The sequence below is a fragment of the Hyla sarda genome, chromosome 4 (genome assembly GCF_029499605.1).
Source record: "Hyla sarda isolate aHylSar1 chromosome 4, aHylSar1.hap1, whole genome shotgun sequence".
Classification (NCBI taxonomy): Eukaryota; Metazoa; Chordata; class Amphibia; order Anura; family Hylidae; genus Hyla; species Hyla sarda.
This window is the reverse complement of record NC_079192.1, coordinates 31,679,513-31,703,942: the sequence shown is the minus strand read 5'-3', so window position 1 is coordinate 31,703,942 and position 24,430 is coordinate 31,679,513. Positions and strand designations below refer to the sequence as shown.

The window sequence follows — 24,430 nt, the reverse complement described above, 5'->3', positions numbered from 1 at the left end:
TTATGTTCAGCAGCAGCAGAGGTGTGTTTTATGATGTTCTGCAGCAGCTGAGGTGTGTCTTATGATGTTCAGCAGCAGCTGAGGTGTCTTTCTTATGATGTTCAGCAGCAGCTGAGGTGTCTTTCTTATGATGTTCAGCAGCAGCTGAGGTGTCTTTCTTATGATGTTCAGCAGCAGCTGAGGTGTCTTTCTTATGATGATCTGCAGAATCTGAGGTCTATTGGGAGGTTCTGCAGCAGCTGACTTGTTATGAAGTTCAGTGGTCACACAGGAGATAAACCGTATTACAACAGTGATCTTTGTTGTACTCTTCTTGATGAACAAGATAAGCGGCGCCTATATAGCGTCACTTATCAGGATGAGATGTGTTTTTTTTTTTTTTTTTAAGAAGAATCTTTAAAACTACCCATAATTCCAGTGAAATCATTAATGGGTTAATTGTTGATGTAGATTGAAACTGTGGTGGTGCTAAATGCGGAAACGTAAAGCGTAAAAGAGGTTTTCCCATGAAGGACAAGGGGATGTGGTGTAAGTCCTGAGAAGGAAGGGGCCCCAGACCCTTGTAGATACAGCACCTAGGGGACCCCTCACATCAGTGCTTCCCAACCAGTGTGCCTCCTGCTGTTGCAAAACTACAACTCAAAGCATTTTTATTTTAAGTTTATATATGTTTTTTTTAAGTTGCTGGAAAACGGAGCAGAAGATAATAGATTAAAGGAAAATAGAAATTAATTAATTTAATTAGAAAATCCATCATCGGCAGCAGCTAACCTGCTCGCTGATGGTTTCCAGATAGTAACACAACTGGATCAAAAAACAGCAAAAACTTAAAGGCAAAAACAGCGCCACTCCTGACCACAGGCCATGTGTAGTATTGCAGCTCATTTCCATTCACTTCAGTGAAGCTGAGCCACGATACCAGACGAAACCTGAGGACAGGCGTGGCGCTGTTTTTGCAAATAAAAATAAAAAACTGTGTTTTTCTAATACTGGACAACCCCTTTAATAAAGATCTATTACAGATAAACCTGACGATTTAGGACATTTTTTCGCTTCCACATATCTGTATCCTTCACTCCTTAAAGGGGTCATCCAGGGAAAAACTTTTTTTTATATATATCAACTGGCTCCGGAAAGCTAAACAGATTTGTAAATTACTTCTATTAAAAAAATCTTAATCCTTTCAGTACTTATGAGCTGCTGAAGTTGAGTTGTTCTTTTCTGTCTAAGTGCTCTTCTGATGACACGTGTCTCGGGAACCGCCCAGTTTAGAAGCAAATCCCCATAGCAAACCTCTTCTACTCTGTGCAGTTCTCGAGACAGACAGAGATGTCAGCAGAGAGCACTGTTGCCAGACAGAAAAGAACAACTCAACTTCAGCAGCTGGTAATTATTGGAAGGATTAAGATTTTTTAATAGAAGTAATTTACTAATCTGTTTAACTTTCTGGAGCCAGTTGATATTAAAAAAAATTAAGTTTTTTCCTGGAATACCCCTTTAACATGCCTGACTTTATGTTAATTTACAGATAACTTTTATAATAATTTATTAATAAAGGAAATTATTATTGAATATTATTAAAATGTAAAGATACCATTAAAGGGGTACTCCGCCCCTGACATCTTTTCTTCTATCCAAAGGATAGGGGATAAGATGTTAGATCGCAGTGGTCCCGCTGCTGGGGACCCCGGGGATCGCCGCTGCGGCACCCCGCCATCATTACTGCACAGAGCGAGTTCGCTCTGTGCGTAATGACGGGCGATACAGGGGCCGGAGCAGCGTGACGTCATGGCTCCGCCCCTCATGACATCATGGCCTGTTCCCTTAATGCAAGTCTATGGCAGGGGCCGTGACGTCACGAGGGGCGGAGCCATGACATCACGCTGCTCCGGCCCCTGTATTGCCCGTCATTACGTGCAGAGCGATATCGCTCTGCGCAGTAATGATGGCGGGGTGATGCAGCAGCGATCCCCGGGGTCCCACGCAGCGGGACCCCCGCAATCTAACATCTTATCCCCTATCCTTTGGATAGGGGATAAGATGTCTAGGGGCGGAGTACCCCTTTATGGGAGAATTGAGACAATTAAAACTTTTCAAGTTTTGATCGGTCAGGGTCTGCGTGTTCAGACCTCCACCAATTGCTAGAACAGTGTTTGCCACCAGTGTGCCTCCAGCTGTTGCAAAACTACAACACCCAGCATGCCTGGACAGCCTTCGGCTGTCTCGGCATGCTGTGAGTTGTAGTTTTGCAACAGCTGGAGGCACACTGGTCAACGTCATCGTAATTGCTGCTCGGATGGCATGTTACATTTACTTGTTGCTCTTTTTCTCATCAGGATCCTCCGGCCATAAGATGACTCTTGGGGTCTTGTTGAGCGTCCTCCTTCCCGGCCTTTGCTCTGCGGCCATTTCTTGCTATGGAGACCATGGACAACCTGTAGACTGGTTAAGTTGCCTTATTCATAACTAGTGATGAGCGGTAGAGATGAGGGAACTTACAGTAAATTCGATTCGTCACGAACTTCTCGGCTCGGCAGTTGATGCCTTTATCCTGCATAAATGAGTTCAGCTTTCAGGTGCTCCGGTGGCTGGAAAAGGTGGATACAGTCCTAGGAGACTCTTTCCTAGGTCTGTATCCACCTTTTCCAGCCACCGGAGCACCTGAAAGCTGAACTCATTTATGCAGGATAAGTCATCAACTGCCGAGCCGAGAAGTTCTTGACGAATCGAATTTACTGTAAGTTCGCTCATCTCTAATGAGCGGCATAAGCCGCAATCTTCGTCCTTTATTCGCGAATTTCGCATATTCGTTCACTTTTTTTTCCCATGCGAAATCGTAATAAAATTTGCAAAATGTGCGTTTATATCTTTCAACTAACTACTTTCCTATAGGTTACTAGGGATGTTGCTAACCTCTGACAACTGTATTTGCATCCTTCTCATTGGGAAGGGAGGGATCAGCGTCCTCTGGAAGTGACGATATTTGCGAATTTTCGCTGTAATCGCCTTCTTTGGACCACAAGCTGGAAGCAGGGAGGGATGATCACTTTTTATTTACACAGTACACATCATTGTGATGTGTACTGTGAAAAAAAAGGAAAAAAACAGAATATTCGTCATAACGATTATAGTTCGCGATATTCTAAATAGTCGCGAAGTACCGATATTTACGGAAAAAAATTCGCTATTCGAATATTCGCGCTCAACACTATTCATAACCTCATCCATATTGGGATACATCAGAGCAGTGTTTCCTAACCTTTTGGGACACACCTCGGGAAAACATATTACCGCAGGGCACAATGAACAAACCCTCCCGTATGTAGTTGCCCCCTGGATGTAGGATATAGTACCCCCTGCAGTTAGTTTTCACCCTGTATAGGGAGCCTATTCCCTTTATATAGGGGCCCCCTGTATATATTGCCCGCCTGTAGGTAGTTTTCCCCCTGTATAGGGACCCCCTGTATGTAGCCTATTCCCTGTATCTAGGGATCCCCTGTATGTATTCTGTTCCCTGTATATATTGCCCACCAGTAGGTAGTTTTCACACTGTAAGTAGCTGTTCCCCTGTATATAGGGCCCCTCTATAGGCAACTTTCCCTCTTTATATAGGACCCCTGTATGTAGCTTCCCCCTGTGTAGGGCCCCCTGTAGGTAGCCTTTCACCTGTATATAGGGCCTCCTCCCTGTAGGTAGCTTTCCCTCTGTATGTAATGTTTATAGGACCCTTTGTAAGTAGCTTTACCTCTGTGTAGGGCCCCCTCTAGGTAGTGTTTCACCTGTATATAGAGACTCCCCCTGTAGGTAGCTTTCCATCTGTATATACAGCCCACCTGTAAGTAGCTTTCTCCCTGTATATTTGACCCCATGCAGGTAGCTTTCCCTCTGTATATAGGACAACCTGTATGTAGCTTTCTCCCTGTTGATAGCCTTTTACCTGTATGTAGGGGCCCCCTGTAGGTATCTTTCCCCCTGTATATATTGCCCGCCTGTAGGTAGTTTTCCCACTGTAAATAGCAGTTTCCCTGTGTATAGGGCGCCCCCTGTAGGTAACTTTCACTCTATATATAGGACCCTCTGTAGGTAGTTTTCCCCCTTTTGTAGGGCTCCCTGTAGGTAGCCTTTCATCTGTATATAGGGACTCCCCCCTGTAGGTAGCTTTCCCCCTGTTGGTAGCCTTTCACCTGTAGGTAGCTACCCCCTGTATATATTTCCCGCCTGTAGGTAGTTTTCCCACTGTAAGTAGCCGTTCCCCTGTGTATAGGGCGCCCCCTGTAGGTAGCTTTCCCCCTGTATATTGGACCCCATGTTGGTAGCTTTCCATCTGTATATAGGGCCTCCTGTAGGTAGCTTTCCCCCTGTGTAGGGCCCCCTGATTGTAGCCTTTCACCTGTATATAAGGCCTTCCCCTGAAGGTAGCTTTCCATCTGTATACTGGACCCCCTGTAAGTAAATTTTCCCCTTGTATAGAGAGCCGCTTGTTGGTAGCCTTCTCCAGTATATAGGGCCCTCTGTAGGTAGCTTTTCTTCTGTATATAGAGCCCCTTGTAGGTTGCTTTCCCTTTGTATATAGCCCCCCCTGGAGGTAGCTTTTCTTCTCTATATAGGGTCCCCCTCAAGTAGCTTTTCCTCTGTAGATATGGCCCCTGTATTTATCTTGCCTACAGTGGGCAGCTACCTACCGGGGGACAAGATAACAACATGGCCCCCCTATAGAATGCTTTTTCCTTGTAGTTAGCACTACCTGTAGGAAAGACACCCCACCCACCCCCTCCAAGGAGAAAAACAAAACACATACCTCAGTTATCCTGCAGTCACCGGTATCATCTCCAAGGTTCTTCCTGCAGCCACTAGAGGCCAGTCGGGAGCTTCTCCACCTGTGGGATGTGCATAATGACACAAATGTCCCAGAAGAAGAGAGGTTCCCTGCCTTAGTGACCACAGGCAGTGTCACTAGAGGACGGAAGCCCCCCCCCCCCCCCCCTGGAGACATCACAGCTTGGATGTGCTAAAGACTCGGGTCCAAGCGTGTCCAGTCGCCATATTTCCCACCTGACAGCTGTTTCACACCGGTTGGGAACCACTGTATCAGAGGATTATAAAATATCCGTAGATCAGCGCCGGTTCTAGAGCAATTTTTCATTCAGAAGATGAACCTATAGGTCAGTGCTTCCCAACCAGGGTGCCTCCAGCTGTTGCAAAACTACAACTCCCAGCATGCCCGGACAGCCGTTGGCTGTCCGGGCATGCTGGGAGTTGTAGTTTTGCAACAGCTGGAGGCACCCTGGTTGGGAAGCACAGCTATAGGTGAATGTAAAGCTGGACATATTCTCTTGATAACACTTGTTTGGCCAACAGTTGTCGCTCCCAATCCCGCCGTACACACGAACCCTCACTGCTTCTATCTTAGTGATGAGCAGCAGGGACCATGTTCGAATTCGTGATATTTCGCAAATATATTGACGATTACTCGTCCTATGTTCGCGAAATACGCATATATCCGCTATGTTCATTCACTTTTTCATTCACGAAATTCACATAAAAATTCGCATTTGAAAAAAAAAATACAAATATTCGTCATTACGTATATATATAGCACTATATTCTTAATATTCGTGAAATCGCAAAGTGCCGATATTCGCGATAAAAATTCGCATTACGAATATTCGCGCTCAACGCTATTCTATCTCCCCAAGATGTAGACGATCCTCATTGCCTCTCACTTGAAGTTATGACTGATCCGCTTTCTTTTCTATCACCAGGTTCATTGTGTACAAGTTGCCTCGGCTAGATCACACCCCTGAGGGGGGCATAAAGTACATGTACCAGGACAGTAATAGCGGCGGATGGGTTCAGGGGGTGGCGTTGATGAATAGCACAGAAAGCGCCGTGGGACAAACGCTCAGTCAACTCTACAAATCTTCAAAGTCAAAGGTAATATCATAAAATACTCGGTAATGTGGTAGAAATCTGATTATCCGGTATTCCGGTGACTGCATCATGTTCATCAGGGGATATTCGTCTCCGTGTTCCTTCTGGAGGCCATACACATAGGGGGAGATTTATCAAAACCTGTCCAGAGGAAAAGTTACCCAGTTGCCCATAGCAACCAATCAGATGGCTTCTTTCATTTTTGAAAAGGCCTCTGCAAAATGAAAGAAGCCATCTGATTGGTTGCTATGGGCAACTGGGCAACTTTTCCTTTGCACAGGTTTTGATAAATCTCCCCCATAGACCTTAGGGCAGTGTTTTTCAACCAATGTTCCTTGGTCCTAAGGTCTATGGGGGATATTTATCAACGGATTTATGTGTTTTTTTTTTTGTTTTTTTTTTCGTAACTTTGGTGCAATGTCTTTTTGCGCCAAAGTTTGGCGCATTCCCTCCGCTGTCATTTTTTAAACTTTCTTAAAATCACACGGTGCTCTGTGTGATTTAAATTTTTTTTTACTTTGGTCAGTAATTCATCATTTGCGCCAATGAATCTTTGGTGCAATGTTGTGCTTTTATATATTTTTTTTATTTTATTTGGTGCAATTCACCGCCAAGAAATTTTGTACATGGAAAACGCACTTAGCAATGTCAGAAAATATAAAGGCCTCAAAATACATTAAAACATTTTTTTGTGAAAGCAGCGACGCCTCCAGGGCTGCTCAATACTATCCTGCGACATAGTTGTCTCTGAGGAACCTTCACCCTCCGTTGAGCCAGCATTGGACATGGCCGCACAGGTTCAGGAAAGGTAAGCACTAAAGCAGTGGTCTCCAACCTGCGGACCTCCAGATGTTGCAAAACTACAACTCCCAGCATGCCCGGACAGCCAATGGCTGGCCGGGCATGCTGGGAATTGTAGTTTTGCAACATCTGGAGGTCCGCAGGTTGAAGACCACTGCACTAAAGTAACCAAAAATAAAAAAAACTACTCAAGTTGAAAATAAATTCCATTTCACATGGTGGCTATAAACCCCACAAAAGAAAATAACTCGCGTCGCTTGCTGATATACTGCAGGGGGGACTCCGAAATGGCTGCACAAGGGGTAAAATACGCTCTACGGGGTAAAATCCTCTGTGGCGGTAAGTTCTGTGTAAAAGGCGCTGTGAACAGCTGATTTCAACATTTGCGCCAAAATTACTAACAACGTGCACCAAATGATAAATTTGCATGTCCACAAAAACCAAAGTAAAAAAAAAAAAAGGGGTAATAAAGGAACTGTCAACAGGCAAAATTGATAAATCTCCCCCCTATGTGTATGGCCTCCATACCTCCAACTGCACTCCACACTGTCTGCGGCCCCGTTCTGTGAAGCTTTGGCTCCGTTCCACTTTCCTATTCTTCGGTGTGGCTGCTGGTTTTCCTGTACATATCATGGAGTCCTATGGAGGAACATGTGACCATACATGTCTGCCTCCTCCTGCACTGCGCCTCATAGGACTCCATAATATGTACGGTGAAACCAGCCAACACACTGGAGAACAAGGGTGGGGAATGGAGCTATAGTTTTACTGAACGGGGCCACAGACAGATTGTAAGTGCCTCAAAGGCGGGTCCTACTTACATGGGAGGGCCGGGGGGTTACAATACCTGCTGGTGGTACTACCTACAGCGGTAAGGGAAGCTACCTACATGGGGCGAACTACCTTCTGGCGTTCCCACTTACTGGGGGGGGGGGGAGGAGGGCATACTGCCTTCTGCCTTCTGGGGGTCCTAAACATTGGGGAGTGGGGGAGCAAACTTCCTACAGATGATCCTATCGACAGGGGAGCAAAATTCCTACAGATGTCCTACCTGCAGGAGTTGAGGGGAAAACTACCTACAGTTGGTCCTACCTACAGGGGGGTGGCAAACTACCTACAGGGGGAAAACTACCTACAGATGGTCCTACCTACATGGGGGTGGCAAACTACCTACAGGGGGAAAACTACCTACAGATGGTCCTACCTACAGGGGAGTGGCAAACTACCTACAGGGGGAAAACTACCTACTGATGGTCCTACCTACAGGGGGGTGGCAAACTACCTACAGGGGGAAAACTACCTACAGATGGTCCTACCTACAGGGGGGTGGCAAACTACCTACAGGGGGAAAACTACCTACAGATGGTCCTACCTACAGGGGAGTGGCAAACTACCTACAGATGGTCTTACCTGCAGGGGGAACAGACTACTTATAGATGGTCCTACTTATAGGGGACAAACTACTTACAGATAGTCCTACCTGCAGGGGGGACACATTACTTACAGATGGTCCTACTTACAGGGGGGGGCAAACTACCTACAGATGGTCTTACCTGCAGGGGGCACAGACTACTTACAGATGGTCCTACTTATAGGGGCACAAACTACTTACAGATGGTCCTACCTGCAGGGGGGACAAACTACTTACAGATGGTCCTACCTGCAGGGGGGGCAAACTACTTACAGATGGTCCTACCTGCAGGGGGGGGCAAACTACTTACAGATGGTCCTACCTGCAGGGGGGGTCAAACTACTTACAGATGGTCCTACCTGCAGGGGGGACAAACTACTTACAGATGGTCCTACCTGCAGGGGGGGCAAACTACTTACAGATGGTCCTACCTGCAGGGGGGGGCAAACTACTTACAGATGGTCCTACCTGCAGGGGGGTCAAACTACTTACAGATGGTCCTACCTACAGGGGACAAACGACCTACAGGCGAGTCCTACCTTCACGGGGAAAGCTTACTACAGGGGGCAAACTGCATATATTTTGTAAGCCATGATTTCTATATAAAAGGAGATTTTTCTATGAAGTATATTAGATAGGATAATATATGTACAACATATAAAAAGTTTTTTATTCTGACAGTCCCCATTTAAAAAGTTTTTTTTCTTGTTTTCTCTTTGTCTTGCAGAACGTGGCTTATGTGCTGTACAATGATCAACCTCCTGTGACTATGTCCGGTGTCATCCGTGGCCACACTAAAGGTGCCCCATTTCTTGACAATTCTACATGTAACCACAGAATATCATGTGTCCCCTGTGTAGCTACTGCAATATTTCCCAAGCAGGGTGCCTCCAGCTGTTGCAAAACTACAACTCCCAGCATGCCAGGACATCCAAAGGCTGTCCGGGCATGCTGGGAATTGTAGTTTTGCAACAGCTGGAGGCACCCTGCTTGAGAAACACTGACTATTGACACAGTGGTAGTCACGAGTCTGTTTCTCATAGCGAAACCTTGGGGTTGCGACAATGCAGAACTGCTACTACTGTTAACCACACGGCCGACCTTTACTAAAACAATATTTTTTTTTTTTTTTACTAATTTCATATTTCGAATGGACTTCCCCTTTTACGATTCTATATGTGACTTCTCACATATAGCAATAAAAGAACCTATAATCTACCGACCTCTCCCGATCTCTTGAACACGGGGAAGCGGCTGTGCAGCCATGACTTGCTTAAATGGGCACGGTTATTAAAACTAATTTTTGCTATTGCACTCCTTATGGTAAATAAAAAAATCTTTCTAATGTACTTTGTTTCCCTACTTGTCCAGAGCACATCCCCCCCCCCCCCCCATCTCTTGCACAGACTTTGGTCTTATGCTGGCCTGGCAGAAGTCCAAAATCAGGAAATGCAGCCTGGAGTGCTGAGGGGGGTGTGTGTGTGTGCAGCCTTAGCCAATCATAGCTCATCTCACACTGAACTGCTCTGGGCTGTGTGTAGCAAAGTGAGGGAGGAAGTTCTCCCCTAAATGGCTTCAGATGATGTCACGCCTGCTGGGGAACGCCCCTTCCCAGTCAGTGAATGTGACTGAGACTGAGCAGAAAATACAGAGCAATATCAAGGTAGAAAACTAAAAAATAATAAAAATAAAGGCAGGGGGTGGTTTATCATGATGGGGGCAGTGACCTGGGAGGTTTATAACATTTAACAAGATCATGAGAGGTACTCTTTAACCAATTGATGGTCTGAACAGACTTTCACCAGTACCGTTGTCTTCCATCCTTGGTGTGCTTTTCAATGTTTTAGGGTGCATTCACACTACAGAATGTCCACCTGCAGAAATACAGGTTGGACATTCAGTTCTGATGCAGTCAGCTCAGGGGTGTGGAAATTTTATAAAAAACTTCTTGTCCACGGGACTAAAACGGAGCAAAATCTCAAATTTTTTCCTCCTCGACCTATAATAGCCATAACTAACTACTATAGTGATACCTTTTACATTTTTCAATAACCTATTCTCCGAACCAAAAAAATAAATTATATATATAATCGGTGAGGTTTAAGCTTCGTGTCTAAGGAGGTGGACATGGTCTGGGTTTTGTTTTCCTAGTATAGGGACATGTTAGTTTTTTATTCCTTTTCTTTTCTGTTTTCAGGTGGGGACTCGGGGACTGCGGTTCCCCGTTTCCCCATTGCCAGTGAGGGGCACAGACATTGCGTATATGCGCTGTCAACCCCCCCTCGCCAACGGTCAGTGCTTGGGTGGTACCTCACGGGTCCGGGTCCCCCTATTTCTCTGCTCGCCTCGCTCGCGCATAGCAGCCAGGCGTGATGCAGTTAACTAATGCTGACTGAAGACTTCACTGAAGACTCCAGTAGGTAAGTTCTTCTGACTGAGGTAAGTACTTCCCCTTTTTTCTCCACAGGTACGGACTCGCAGCAGCTGGAGACCCCCTGTTTTGGCCCACCCTTTAGTTTTTTTTTTTTGGGGGGCTAACTTACAGGGGCTACACTTTATTACAGGCTTCACTTTATTTTTGGGGGAGCAGTGGCACCTGAAGGGGCTTCATATAGGGGGCACTTCACTTGTGTGTGTGTGTGTTTGGGTGCACGTCCATAGCGCCTTATTCCGGCGCTTCACTTGTGTGCATGTGCGTTTTAACCTTGTCTCACAGCGCCTTATCGCGGCTGTCAGTCGCGGCACTGTCCCGGGCCGGGCGCTTTTCTGCGCCGGCTTAGTTTCACTTTGCCGGCAGCGCTTTATAAGCAGCTCACTGCCGTGGCGCTGCTATTAGCCGGCGCTTCTGCGCCTGCTTACTTCTTTTCACCGGCAGTCTCTGCCGGCGCTGGCCGCCCGCCCTATTCCCCCGAGCGCACAAACGAGCGGCAGGTGCGCTCGGGGCAAGGAGCAGGCGCCATGACAGTTCTCCCAGCCGGACTGTGGCTCCGCCCACGGGGCTGGGAGAGCTCAGAGGTGCGAAGCTGCCTCCAATCAACGCCGTGGGTGCGAATTTCAGTAGGAAAGGGGCATTTACTTAGTGTCTTGCTTCAGGCACGCCCCTCTCTTCCTATTGGCTGGCCTTTTTCTCTCTCTCTAGCTGCACAGAGTGAGTCTCCTCACTGCAGCTGACAGGGGACACAGACTAGGGTGAGAAAGTTCCTATCTCCCTTCTTTTCCCTCAATATGTCCGTACCCAGAAACTGTTCCTCCCTCTAAACATAGACCTGGAACTTCAGTGGCTTACTATCTCTGTAAGCACTGTAATACCAAAATGTCTGGCTCTGCTGAGCCCACTTGTCCTGCCTGCTCCACTGCTCCCCCAGACCCCCTAGTACCTCCGGATGCCCCTTCGGTCCCGGTGGATCCAGCCGCTCCCCCAGCCTGGGTTTCTTCCCTGACCCAGTATATGGCTGACTTGAACAAAGTCTCCCGCTCGGTGGCTGAGGCCTCCCGGGAAGTGGTGTCCGCCTTGAAGGGGTCTTCCCTGCGCAGGACCTCTGGAAGAGCTTGCTCCTCGTCTCCACATTCCTCACGCTCTCACAAGCGTCCTAGGGGTGCCTCGACTGACTCTTCCAATGAGTCTTCAAGTAGACGTGAGCGTTCCCCTCGTGGGTGTCCAAGGGCCTGTCGGAGTGGTGCCAAAAGCTCCATCAGGATATCTTAGCTGGATCCCCCCCGGAGGATCTATCTGCTTTGGCTCTCCAATGCTCTAAAGCCGGGGATTTTCTGTGCGCAGCTTCCATGCAGGCAGCCCGTTGTTCTGCCTATTCTGTGGGTCATCTAGCGGCCCTCCGCCGCTCTATGTGGCTTAAGGCTTGGAATCCGGATGCCGCTTCCAAAAGATCACTTACTGAGCTTCCCTTTACGGGTGGCCGTCTTTTTGGCAAACGCCTTGATGAGATTATCTCCGAGGCAACGGGAGGTAAGAGTTCCTTGTTACCTCAGAATAAGGCTCGCCCTACTTCCCAAAGAGAGGCCTTTTCCTTTCGGTCCTTTCGGACCTCCAGCTCCAGCAAGGGATCCGGGCAGACGCCCTCGCGGGACAAGAAGGCTCCCTCGTTCCAGGCTCGCCCGTCTTGGAAGTCTGACTCCAACCGGTCTGGCCATTTTGTGCCCAAATCAGGCAACCGCAAGCCCACTTCTGCATGAAGTGAGGCCCCCAACCGCGGTTTCTTCTCGGGTGGGAGGGCGTCTCTTACTTTTTCAAGACATTTGGACCTCTCACATTCAAGACTCTTGGGTCAGGGACGTGGTGTCCAACGGTTACCGGATCGAATTTGCATCCCTTCCGAGGGATCGCTTTTTTCGATCCCGGGCCCCCCGGTCTCCTCCTCTGGCGAAGCAGTTTCGAGCGGCTCTCCAGTCTCTGCTTCTCCAGGGGGTTATCGTCCCTTTTCCATCAGGGGAATGTTTTCGGGGTTTCTATTCAAATCTTTTTGTGGTCCCCAAGAAGGACGGTTCTGTGCGTCCAATTTTGGACCTCAAGCGTCTCAGTCTTCATCTTCTCATCCACCACTTCCGAATGGAATCCCTCCGTTCGGTAGTGGCGTCCCTGGAACAAGGGGAGTTCCTCTCATCGGTGGACATCAAGGATTCCTACCTCCATTTGCCAATATTTCCGGGCCATCATCGGTACCTCCGCTTTGCGGTTCCGGAGGGGCACTTTCAATTTGTAGCTCTCCCCTTCGGTCTAGCCACGGCTCCTCGGGTCTTTACAAAGGTCCTTGCGCCGGTGATGGGCCTGTTACGGTCGAGGGGAATCTCGGTGATACCCTACCTGGACGACCTTCTCATCAAGGCTCCAACCAGGGCCCAGACTCTGGAGAATCTGGACATCACTCTCCACACTCTGGCTCGCTTCGGGTGGATGATCAACCAGGACAAGTCAGTCCTCCATCCTACCCAGTCTCTAACCTTTCTGGGACTTCTCTTCGACACGGCCTCTGCCCGAATTCGCCTTCCGTCGGACAAACGTCTGGCGATCTGGTCGGGGATCCGCTCCCTTTGGACCCAGGTATCAGTCTCCATTCGCACTTGTATGGAAGTCCTGGGTCGGATGATGGCAACTATGGAGGCCGTACCTTTTGCCCAGTTTCATTACCGTCCCCTCCAACTGGCGATTCTCTCTCGGTGGAACAGGTCTCCTCTGTCCCTCAATCGTCAAATTGTTCTCCCTCGCAGGGTCCGTCAGTCTCTGCTCTGGTGGCTCCGCTCCCCCTTCTTCTCCAAGGGCGGTCGTTTCTTTCCCTTAACTGGCAGGTTGTTACAACGGATGCCAGCCTGTCGGGGTGGGGCGGCGTGTTCAGGGATTGGACGGTTCAGGGACTCTGGTCTCCCTGGGAGATCCTTCTTCCGATAAACATATTGGAATTACGGCCGATTCTTCTTTGTCTTCTTCATTGGGAGTCCCATCTTCAGTTCCGTCCTGTCCGCGTTCAGTCGGACAATGCCACGGCCGTGGCATACATAAATCGTCAGGGTGGCACTCGCAGCTCGGCAGCCATGGCCAAGGTGACCAAGATTCTCTCCTGGGCGGAGAGCAAGGTTCCGGCCATCTCGGCGATTCACATCCCAGGGGTGCTCAACTGGGAAGCAGACTTCCTCAGTCTGTCCTCTCCCGACCCCGGCGAGTGGTCTCTACATCCAGAGGTCTTCGCGCACCTCTGCGACCTCTGGGGCATTCCGGACGTGGACCTCTTCGCGTCCCGGCACAATCAGAAGATCCTTCGGTTTGTGTCCAAGTCCCGGGACCCTCAGGCTCTGGCTGTGGATGTCCTAGTAATTCCTTGGGCGGGGTTTACCCTACCCTATCTGTTCCCTCCTCTTCCGCTTCTTCCCAGGGTGCTGAGGAAGCTCAAGGCAGAGGGCGTCCCTGCCATTCTGGTAGCTCCAGATTGGCCCCGAAGGTCGTGGTACGCCGACGTAGTCAGGCTCCTGTACGACTCTCCACTGCGCCTTCCGCTCCGTCCGGACCTGCTCTCCCAGGGTCCCCTTTGCCAATTTACAGTCGCTGCATTTGACGGCGTGGCGGTTGAGGCCGCGGTTTTTAGGGCCCGCGGGTTCTCTTCCCATATCATTCGCACAATGTTCAAGGCTCGTAAGCCCTCCTCTGCAAGGATTTACCACCGTACTTGGCGGTCTTATTTTCATGGTGTGAAGCACAGGACTTCTCCCCGGTGACCTTCTCGTTCCCCCGTCTTCTCTCCTTTTTGCAGTTGGGATGGAACTGGGGTTGTCTCTCAGTTCTCTTAAGGGTCAGGTTTCGGCCCTTACTGTTCTTTTCCAGCGGCCCCTGGCTTCTAATCCTCATGTCCGGACCTTCCTACAAGGAGTGGCGCACACTGTTCCTCCTTATCGGTCACCTTCTCCCCCTTGGGACTTGAATTTGGTCCTGAGTGCCCTCCAGGGTGCACCCTTTGAGCCCCTTAGAGAAGTGTCTCTCCGCCTTCTTTCTTGGAAAGTGGCGTTTCTGGTGGCTATCACCTCCATCCGAAGGGTGTCTGAATTGGAAGCCCTTTCCTGCCGTTCTCCGTTTCTGGTGATTCACCAGGACAAGGTTGTTTTCCGGCCAGACCCTTAAACTAAGGTGGTCTCGGCCTTTCATCTCAATGAGGATATTGTCCTCCCGTCATTTTGCCCGTCTCCTTCTCATCCTAGGGAGCGCTTACTGCACAAGCTGGACGTGGTTCGGGCTGTTAGGTCTTATCTCTCCATCACTTCTTCCTTTCGTCAGTGTGATTCCTTTTTCGTCCTGACGGAAGGTCATAGCAAGGGACAACCTGCTTCCAAGGCCACCATTTCTAGGTGGATTCAGTCTGCCATTTCGGAAGCCTATCGCTGTAAGGGGAAGATTCCTCCTTTCAGGGTTATGGCTTATTCCACTCGTTCTGTTGGGGCATCCTGGGCTCTGCAAAATAGAGGCTCGGCCTCGTAGATTTGCAAGGCGGCTACCTGGTCGTCTTTGCACACATTCTCGAGGTTTTATCGGGTTCATACTTTCGCATCGGCTGATGCTTCCCTGGGGCGTAAGGTGTTGCAGGCGGCAGTGGATCAGCCGTCTGCCTGATTTACTTATCTGCCCACCCAAGGGACGGCTTTGGTACGTCCCACTGTCTGTGTCCACCAATGGAGCCGATAGAGAAAAGGAGATTTTTTAACACTTACTGTAAAATCTCTTTCTTGAAGGACACAGCTCCCGCCCTTTTTTTTTATTTTTATTTTTCCCTTTGGTTCTCTGTCCGAGGGTGTGTTCAGTTATGTTCTGGTTCTCAGACAGTTTTTAGGTCTTTCTTTGACCTATTGGTCTCCTCCTATTTCTCTGGAACTTAAACTGACTAGCTCAGAGCCTGAAGGCGGGTATATCCTGCTGGGAGGAGCCAACTGTTTTTGTTGCCATAGTGTCACCTCCTAGAGACAGCAAGATACACCCCACTGTCTGTGTCCCCCAATGGATCCTTCGAGAAAGAGATTTTACAGTAAGTGTTAAAAAATTTCCTTTTTGCAAATTTGGTGGTTTTCCTTGTGGTTCCATTTACCTTGTGGTTGAGCGAACATGTTGTTTTGATACTTTAGGCCGCCTCATTACAGCAATAGCAAATTGGTATAGTTTCTGTCATGTTTTACACATTTTTTTTTAATTCAGAACTGTTTAGAATTTTTTTTAATTACCATTTTTTGACCCCTGTAGCTTTAAAAAAAAAAAAAAAAAAAAATCGTATACCAGGGTGTATGAGAGCTCATTTTGCGCCATAATCTGTTTTTTGTATAGGTACCATTTTGGTATTGATCTGACTTTTTCGCTTTTTAATTTTGTTTTCTGGCATATTATAAAAATTGCAATTCTGTGGTTTGGGAATTTTTTTACATTTACGTGATTTACCGTACTGGATACATAATGTTATATTTTAATAGTTTTTACAATTACGCATGCAGCAATACCAAATATGTTTATTTTTATTATGTTTACATGTTTTTATATAGGAAAAGGGGGATTAGAATTTTTAACATGGACGGGTTAATGTGTATCTTTTATACTTAAGCTTTTTTGTTTTTTTTAACACTTTATTAGACTTTTAGGAGGAATCATTAGATCCCTCATACAGATCAATAGAGTTCTATTGAACTCCATTGATCTGTGTGCTCTGCGATCCATTGATAGAGCCTAGTCCAGCCAGGATGACAGAGCCGGGATGGCAGGAAGCAGAGGTAAACCCTCCGGCTACCTCTATAGTGGATCCCCCCGCGATCTTGCTCAGAGGGGCCATCCACCACACTAGCCCACCAGGGAGCATTCACATGTCCCTTTAGACGCCGCTGTCAGCTTTGACAGCAGCAATCGTAAGGGTTAATAGCCAGCCGCGGCGATCACCGCATGCTCATTATTAGCCGCGGCCCCTGGCTACTGAGAACAGCCAGGGGCTGCAGAGTATGGAGCAGGCACGAGTCAGGAGCCCGATCCATACAGACTGCTGAGCGCCACCATGCTTGTCAGGACCGGCCCTGCATGCCTGAAGCAGGGCTAAGGGCCGGAAAATTCACTTGCCCGGCCCCCGGAACTGCATGTCCCAGGCTTCGGGAGATAGGAATTCCACATCCCTGCAGCACTTGGACATGCACAGTCATTATTGACGGCAATGGATATCCGAGCGGATCCGCTGTTCTTTCTTTTGGCAGAGTCCGGAATTTGAATTTCCAAAATTCTGCATGGTGCAGCAGAATCCCATTGAAAACAATCGGAATTTACCATAGTATGGATGTGCCCTTAGGTTCCCACTTTTTCCATAGGCCCAAACATTATCGCCCCCTGGAAAATATGAGACTGTATTATACACACCTTAAAGGGGTACTCCGGAAGGGAAAAAATATTTCAGATCAACTGGTGCCAGAAAGTTCTACAGATTTATGTACAATGTGTAAAAATCGGAACCCTTCCCATACTTATCAGCTGCTCTATGCTCCAGAGGAAGTTGTGTAGTTCTTTCCAGTCTGACCACAGTGCTCTCTGCTGACACCTCTGTCCATGTCAGGAACTGTCCAGAGTAGGTGCAAATCCCCATAGCAAACCTCTCCTGCTCGGGACAGTTCCTGACATGGACAGAGGTGTCAGCAGAGAGCACTGTGGTCCAACTGGAAACAACTACACAACTTCTACTGGTGCATACAGCAGCTGATAATTACTTAAAGGAATAAGATTATTAAATAGAAGTAATTTACAGATTTGTAGAACTTTCTGGCACCAGTTGATTTGAAAACAATTTTCTTCTCCCTCCGGAGTACCCCTTTCAAGAATTCTTCACCATTCCTCTGCTGCCACCTGTGGGTCCCCCATAGCTTTATATGCTTAGATCATTGAATGGGTATGTTTTGTCCCTGAATGCAATTCTGCAAATACCTTTAGTGACCACATGGCCAGTAGAGGCGGCAGGGCAATCGTGATGAAATTTCAGGATTGCTTCTGTATGTTGCTACAAAATATGAGAATATGACACTGACACGTTTTTTCCTGTTTTTAGGTGTTGTTCTTCTTGACAAAACTCAGGGCTTCTGGCTCATACACAGCGTTCCTCACTTTCCGCCATCCAGTTCAGAAAAGTATGACTGGCCTCCCAATGCCTATCACAATGGTCAGTCCTTCATCTGCGTCACTTACCCATATGCACAGTTCAAAGAAATTGGTAAGTAAAGGGTAAAACCTTCATCATACTAGTTGATCCAAGCTTAAGAGTCATATATTTTCTCTGTTGTGTTATAGGCACCCAGCTTATGTACAACACCATCACCCCGTATGATTCCTCCATCCCAGACCCCTTCAGTGGTGACTTACCCGACCTAAACTCAGCAGCAATGAAGAAGGAAGTAACCAAACCCCCATGGAACCGGCAAGTCACCCTCAATTCAGCTGGCGGCAAACAGTTCACAAGTTTTGCCAAACATGCAAGATTTGGAGATGGTGAGATAAGTGTTTACTGGGATGTTACTGGGGTAGTAAGAGGATCAGGAGCCGGGTTACTATAATAAGATGTTATAGGGTAATAAGAGGATCAGGAGCTGGGTTACTGTAATAAGATGTTACTGGGGTAGTAAGAGGATCAGGAGCCGGGTTACTATAATAAGATGTTATAGGGTAATAAGAGGATCTGGAGCTGGGTTACTGTAATAAGATGTTATAGGGTAATAAGAGGATCAGGAGCCGGGTTACTGTAATAAGATGTTATAGGGTAATAAGAGGATCAGGAGCCGGGTTATTGTAATAAGATTTTATAGGAAAATAAGAGAATCAGGAGCCGGGTTACTGTAATAAGATGTTATAGGGGTAATAAGAGGATCAGGAGCCGGGTTACTGTAATAAGATGTTATAGGGTAATAAGAGGAACAGGAGCCGGGTTACTGTAATAAGATGTTATAGGGTAATAAGAGGATCAGGAGCCAGGTCACTGTAATAAGATGTTATAGGGGTAATAAGAGGATCAGGAGCCAGGATACTGTAATAAGATGTTATAGGGGTAATAAGAGGATCAGGAGCCAGGATACTGTAATAAGATGTTATAGGGTAATAAGAGGATCAGGAGCCGGGTTACTGTAATAAGATGTTATAGGGTAATAAGAGGATCAGGAGCCGGGTTACTGTAATAAGATGTTATAGGGTAATAAGAGGATCAGGAGCCAGGTTACTGTAATAAGATGTTATAGGGTAATAAGAGGATCAGGAGGCGGGTTACTGTAATAAGATGTTATAGGGTAATAAGAGGATCAGGAGCCGGGTTACTGTAATAAGATGTTATAGGGTAATAAGAGGATCAGGAGCCTGGTTACTGTAATAAAATGTTACAAGAGTAATAAGAGAATCAGGAGCCGGGTTACTGTAATAAGATGTTATAGGGTAATAAGAGGATCAGGAGCCGGGTTACTGTAATAAGATGTTATAGGGGTAATAAGAGGATCAGGAGCCGGGTTACTGTAATAAGATGTTATAGGGTAATAAGAGGATCAGGAGCCGGGTTACTGTAATAAGATGTTATAGGGTAATAAGAGGATCAGGAGCCGGGTTACTGTAATAAGATGTTATAGGGTAATAAGTGGATCAGGAGCCGGGTTACTGTAATAAGATGTTATAGGGGTAATAAGAGGATCAGGAGCCGGGTTACTGTAATAAGATGTTATAGGGTAATAAGAGGATCAGGAGGCGGGTTACTGTAATAAGATGTTAGAGGGTAATAAGAGGATCAGGAGCCGGGTTACTGTAATAAGATGTTATAGGGTAATAAGAGGATCAGGAGTTGGTATATACTGTAGTTATAATACTTATTATGTTTACACCCCTCATTTTCCCCACAGATCTATATTCCGGATGGGTCTCTGAGGTCTTGAAGTCGGACCTGTATGTACAGTTTTGGTTGAACTCCCGGGGAATCCTCCCATCTAACTGCTCCCTGACATATCACACATATGACATTAATTTCATCTCCTTTGGCTCGGACATCAGTTTCTCGTCTCACATTGACCACTCCAAGTGGTGTGTGACCTGGTCTGACTCCCCGGGCTGGGCCTGTATTGGCGATATGAATCGGGATAATGAGGAGATGCAGAGAGGAGGGGGCACCCTGTGTAGCTCGGACCCCAATGTATGGAAATCTTTCAAAACCTTGGTGTCCGATTACGACAAATGCAAATAATCTAGGGATACTGAAGTTAAACTATACCGAATTGTCTGCCATATTTTGGGTCTTAATGTTTATTTTTTCATCACTAACCGATCCAAGAATCATAAATGTTTTTTATTTTTCTGTTGAACATTAATTTTTTTAAAAATATAAAGGCAGTGATTTTAGGGTACATTTAATATATATTTTTTCTGGGTATGAATTTTTGTTGTGTTTTGTTTTTATGGTGCTCAGTTCTAACCGTGTGATATTGTCAACAAAACTTTGTTCTCTGGGTCAATATGATTATAGTGATAATAAATTTGTATTGTTTTTTTTTCATGTTTTATTACTTTTTTCCGTCACTACATTATCATTTCATTTTTCCAACTTCCAAGAGTCAAAAATTTTTATTTTTATTTTTTTTACTCCGCTCACCAGCGTCCAGAACTCAATGTTCCGAATGCTGGGTGCGGTATTCCGTGTTCACGCCCGCCCCCTCATGACATCACGCCCCGCCCTCTCAATGAAAGTCCCATAGACTTGCATTGAGGGGGCGGGGCTTGACATCACGAGGGGGCAGAAGCCCGCACCCAGCCTTCGGAACATTGAGTTCCGGACGCTGGGGAGCAGAGTAACCCTTTAACATTTTTTAAAGAATTGGTTATTTGTTTTTGGAATTTTTTTATTTTATTTTTTTATTTTTTTTTAGCCATGATCTTGGGGTACATTTAATATATTGAAAAACATTTATATTTCTATGTATGAATAGAAAAAAAACTTTTTCTTCATTTTTCAATGGGCAGAACTGTAAGGTAAAGACTTCGAACGAAAAAAGGGAACCTAATAAAACATCACTTTTATTATATCACTTAAAGGGGTACTCTGCTGCTCAGCGTTTGGAACAAACTGTTCCGAATGCTGGAGCCGACGCCGAGAGCTTGTGAAGTCATAGCCCCGCCCCCTCATGCCACACCCTGCCCCCTCAATGCTAGTCTATGGGAGGGGGCGTGACGGCTATCATTGAGGGGGCGGGGCTATGACGTAACAAGTTCCCGGAACAGTTTGTCTCAAACACTGAACAGCAATGTACCCCTTTTAAAAGTATCTGCTTACACCACACATATATAAAACTAGTGACTAATTGGCCTCCACCTCCTAATGCCATTCTTCTAGTTGTGAATTTCTCAGGACATTTTCCTGTAAACGGAACACATATCTAGAGTCCACATTTACATATATGTTAAGCCCTGAATTCAGTACTTATGTCCTTGCGTTTTTTTGATATTAGGTTTTTTTTACACACATACCTTTCACAACATTAAAGTGTACCTGTCATCAACAAAAACTTTTTATATAATGTAGATAATACCATTATATGTATATGTGTGTAATATACATTGGTTAAAAAAATATATATTTTTGTCCCTACAGCTATTGCCTGTGTGTCTCTATGAGGAGTCCAAATACAGGAAGTGATGGTGGACAAGCAGGGCTCTGTGCACGGAGGCTCTGTGACTTGCTACGGGCTCACACATCAGAATGATTGACAAGCCTGCAGCCTGCACAGAGCCCTGCTTGTCCTACCATCACTTCCTGTATTTGGACTCCTCATAGAGACACCCAGGCAATAGCTGCAGGGACAGCACCTTTTTACCCAAAAATATACAAATTTTTTAACCAATTTATATTACTAATATTCATATAATTGTATTGTCTACATTATATAAAAAGTTTGTGAAAAAGGAGATTATTTAACACTTACTGTAAAATCTCTTTCTCGAAGGATCCATTGGGGGACACAGACAGTGGGTGTATCTTGCTGTCTCTAGGAGGTGTGACACTATGGTGATAAAAAAAAAAAGTCAGCTCCTCCCAGCAGGATACACCCGCCTTCAGGCTCTGAGCTAGTCAGTTCAAGTTCCAGAGCAATAGGAGGAGATCAATAGGTCAAGGAAAAAACCAAAACTGTCCGAGAACCCGAAGAAAAAACAGAACTGAACACACCCTCGGACAGAAAAAAAGGCGGGAGCTGTGTCCCCCAATGGATCCTTTGAGAAAGAGATTTTACGGTAAATGTTAAAAAATCTCCTTTTCTCTATCGGCTCCATTGGGGGACACATACAGTGAGACGTACCAAAGCCGTACTTTGGGTGGGCAGATAAGTAATCAGGCAGACGGCTGATCCACTGCTGCCTGCAACACCTTATGCCCTAGGGTAGCATCAGCCGATGCGAAAGTATGAACCCGATAAAACCTCGAAAAAGTGTGCAAAGACGACCAGGTAGCCGCCTTGCAAATCTGCGAGGCCAAGGCTCTATTCTGGAGAGCCCAGGATGCCCCAACAGAACGAGTTGAATGAGCCACAACCCTGAAAGCAGGAATCTTCCCCTTACAGCGATAGGCTTCCGAAATGGCAGACCGAATCCACCTAGAAATGGTGGCCTTGGAAGCAGGTTGTCCCTTGCGACGACCTTCCGTAAGGACAAAAAAGGAGTCACTGACGAAAGGAAGAAGTGATGGAGAGATAAGACCGAACAGCCCGAACCACGTCCAGCTTGTGCAGTAAGCGCTCCCTAGGATGAGAAGGAGCTGGGCAAAATGACGGGAGGACAATATCCTCATTGAGATGAAAGGCCGAGACCACCTTAGGTAAAAAGGAAGGGTCTGGCCGGAAAACAACCTTGTCCTGGTGGATCACCAGAAACAGAGAACGGCAGGAAAGGGCTGCCAATTCAGACACCCTCCGGATGGAGGTGATAGCCACCGGAAACGCCACTTTCCAAGAAAGGAGGCGGAGAGACACCTCTCTAAGGGGCTCAAAGGGTGCACCCTGGAGGGCACTCAGAACCAAATTCAAGTCCCAAGGAGGAGAGGGAGACCGATAAGGAGGAACAGCGTGCGCCACTCCTTGCAGGAAGGTCCGGACATGAGGATTAGAAGCCAGTGGCCACTGGAAAAGAACAGTAAGGGCCGAAACCTTACCCTTAAGGGAACTGAGAGACAACCCCAGTTACAACCCCGACTGCAAAAAGGAGAGAAGATGGGGAACAGAGAAGGTCACCGGGGAGAAGTCCTGTGCTTCACACCAACGAAAATAAGACCTCCAAGTACGGTGGTAAATCCTTGCAGAGGAGGGCTTTCGAGCCTTGAGCATGGTGCGAATGACTTGGGAAGAGAACCCGCGGGCCCTCAAAACCGCGGTCTCAACCGCCACGCCGTCAAATGCAGAGACTGCACGACCTTCGGGGCCAATCTGGACCTACCAGAATGGCGGGGACGCCCTCTGCCTTGAGCTTCCTCAGCACCCTGGGAAGAAGCGGAAGAGGAGGGAACAGATAGGGCAGGGCAAACCCCGCCCAAGGAATCACTAGGGCGTCCACGGCCAGAGCCTGAGGGTCCCGGGACTTAGACACAAACGGAAGGATCTTCCGATTGTGCCGGGACGCGAAGAGGTCCATGTCAGGAATGCCCCAGAGGTCGCAGAGTTGCGCGAAGACCTCTGGAAGTAGGGACCGCTCGCCAGGGTCGGGTGAGGACCGACTGAGGAAGTCCGCTTCCCAGTTGAGCACCCCCGGGATGTGAATCGCCGAAATGGCCGGAACCTTGCTCTCCACCCAGGAGAGAATCTTGGTCACCTCGGCCATGGCTGCCGAGCTGCGAGTGCCGCCCTGACGATTTATGTACGCCACAGCCGTGGCATTGTCCGACTGAACGCGGACAGGATGGGACTGAAGATGGGTTTCCCATTGAAGACAAAGAAGAATCGCCCGTAATTCCAATATGTTTATCGGAAGAAGGGTCTCCTGAGGAGACCAGAGCCCCTGAACCCTCCAATCCCCGACAGGCTAACATCCGTTGTAACAACCTGCCAGTGAAGGGGAAGAAACGACCACCCTTGGAGAAGAAGGGGGAGCGGAGCCACCAGAGTAGAGACTAATGGACCCTGTGAGGGAGAACAATCTGACGATCGACGAGGGAAAGAGGAGACATGTTCCATCGGGAGAGAATCGCCAGTTGAAGTGAGCGGTAATGAAACTGGGCAAAAGGTACGGCCTCCATAGTTGCCACCATCCGACCCAGGACTTCAAGTGCGGATGGAGACCTATACCTGGGTCCGAAGGGAGCGGACCCTCGACCGGAGCGCCAGACGTTTGTCTGGCGGAAGACTAATTCGGGCAGAGGCCATGTCGAAGTGAAGTCCCAGAAAGGTTAGAGACTGGGTAGGACGGAGGACTGACTTGTCCTGGTTGATCATCCACCCGAAGCGAGTTAGAGTGTGGAGAGTGACGTCCAGATTCTGCAGAGTCTGGGCCCTGGATGGCGCCTTGATGAGATAGGGTATCACCAAGATTCCCCTCGCCCGCAACAGGCCCATCACCAGCGCAAGGATCTTTGTAAAGACCCGAGGAGCCGTGGCTAGACCTAAGGGGAGGGCTACAAATTGAAAGTGCCCTTCCGGAACCGCAAAGCGGAGGTACCGATGATGGCCCGGAAATATTGGCACGTAGAGGTAGGCATCCTCGATGTCTACCGATGAAAGAAACTCCCCTTGTTCTAGGGACGCCACTACCAAACGGAGGGATTCCATTCGGAAGTGGCGGAT

At 47.5% G+C, this 24,430-nt stretch overlaps 1 protein-coding gene across 7 annotated transcripts in view; it reads left to right on the top strand.

Annotated features, from left to right (window-relative positions):
* Nucleotides 1-24,430, top strand: part of DNASE2 (deoxyribonuclease 2, lysosomal) — a 199,224-nt gene that overhangs the window by 65,891 nt on the left and 108,903 nt on the right. For 6 of the 7 annotated variants that reach the window (XM_056570364.1, XM_056570367.1, XM_056570369.1 and 3 more), the window contains 6 exons: nt 2,337-2,445; nt 5,763-5,934; nt 8,871-8,943; nt 17,698-17,859; nt 17,937-18,134; nt 19,520-19,977. In XM_056570364.1, coding sequence (XP_056426339.1) covers nt 2,354-2,445; nt 5,763-5,934; nt 8,871-8,943; nt 17,698-17,859; nt 17,937-18,134; nt 19,520-19,857 — 1,035 coding nt within the window. In that variant the 5' untranslated portion in view covers nt 2,337-2,353 and the 3' untranslated portion in view covers nt 19,858-19,977. Of the gene's footprint in view, nt 1-2,336; nt 2,446-5,762; nt 5,935-8,870; nt 8,944-17,697; nt 17,860-17,936; nt 18,135-19,519; nt 19,978-24,430 lie in introns of those variants that run through there. The other variant, XM_056570370.1, reaches the window with a different exon arrangement.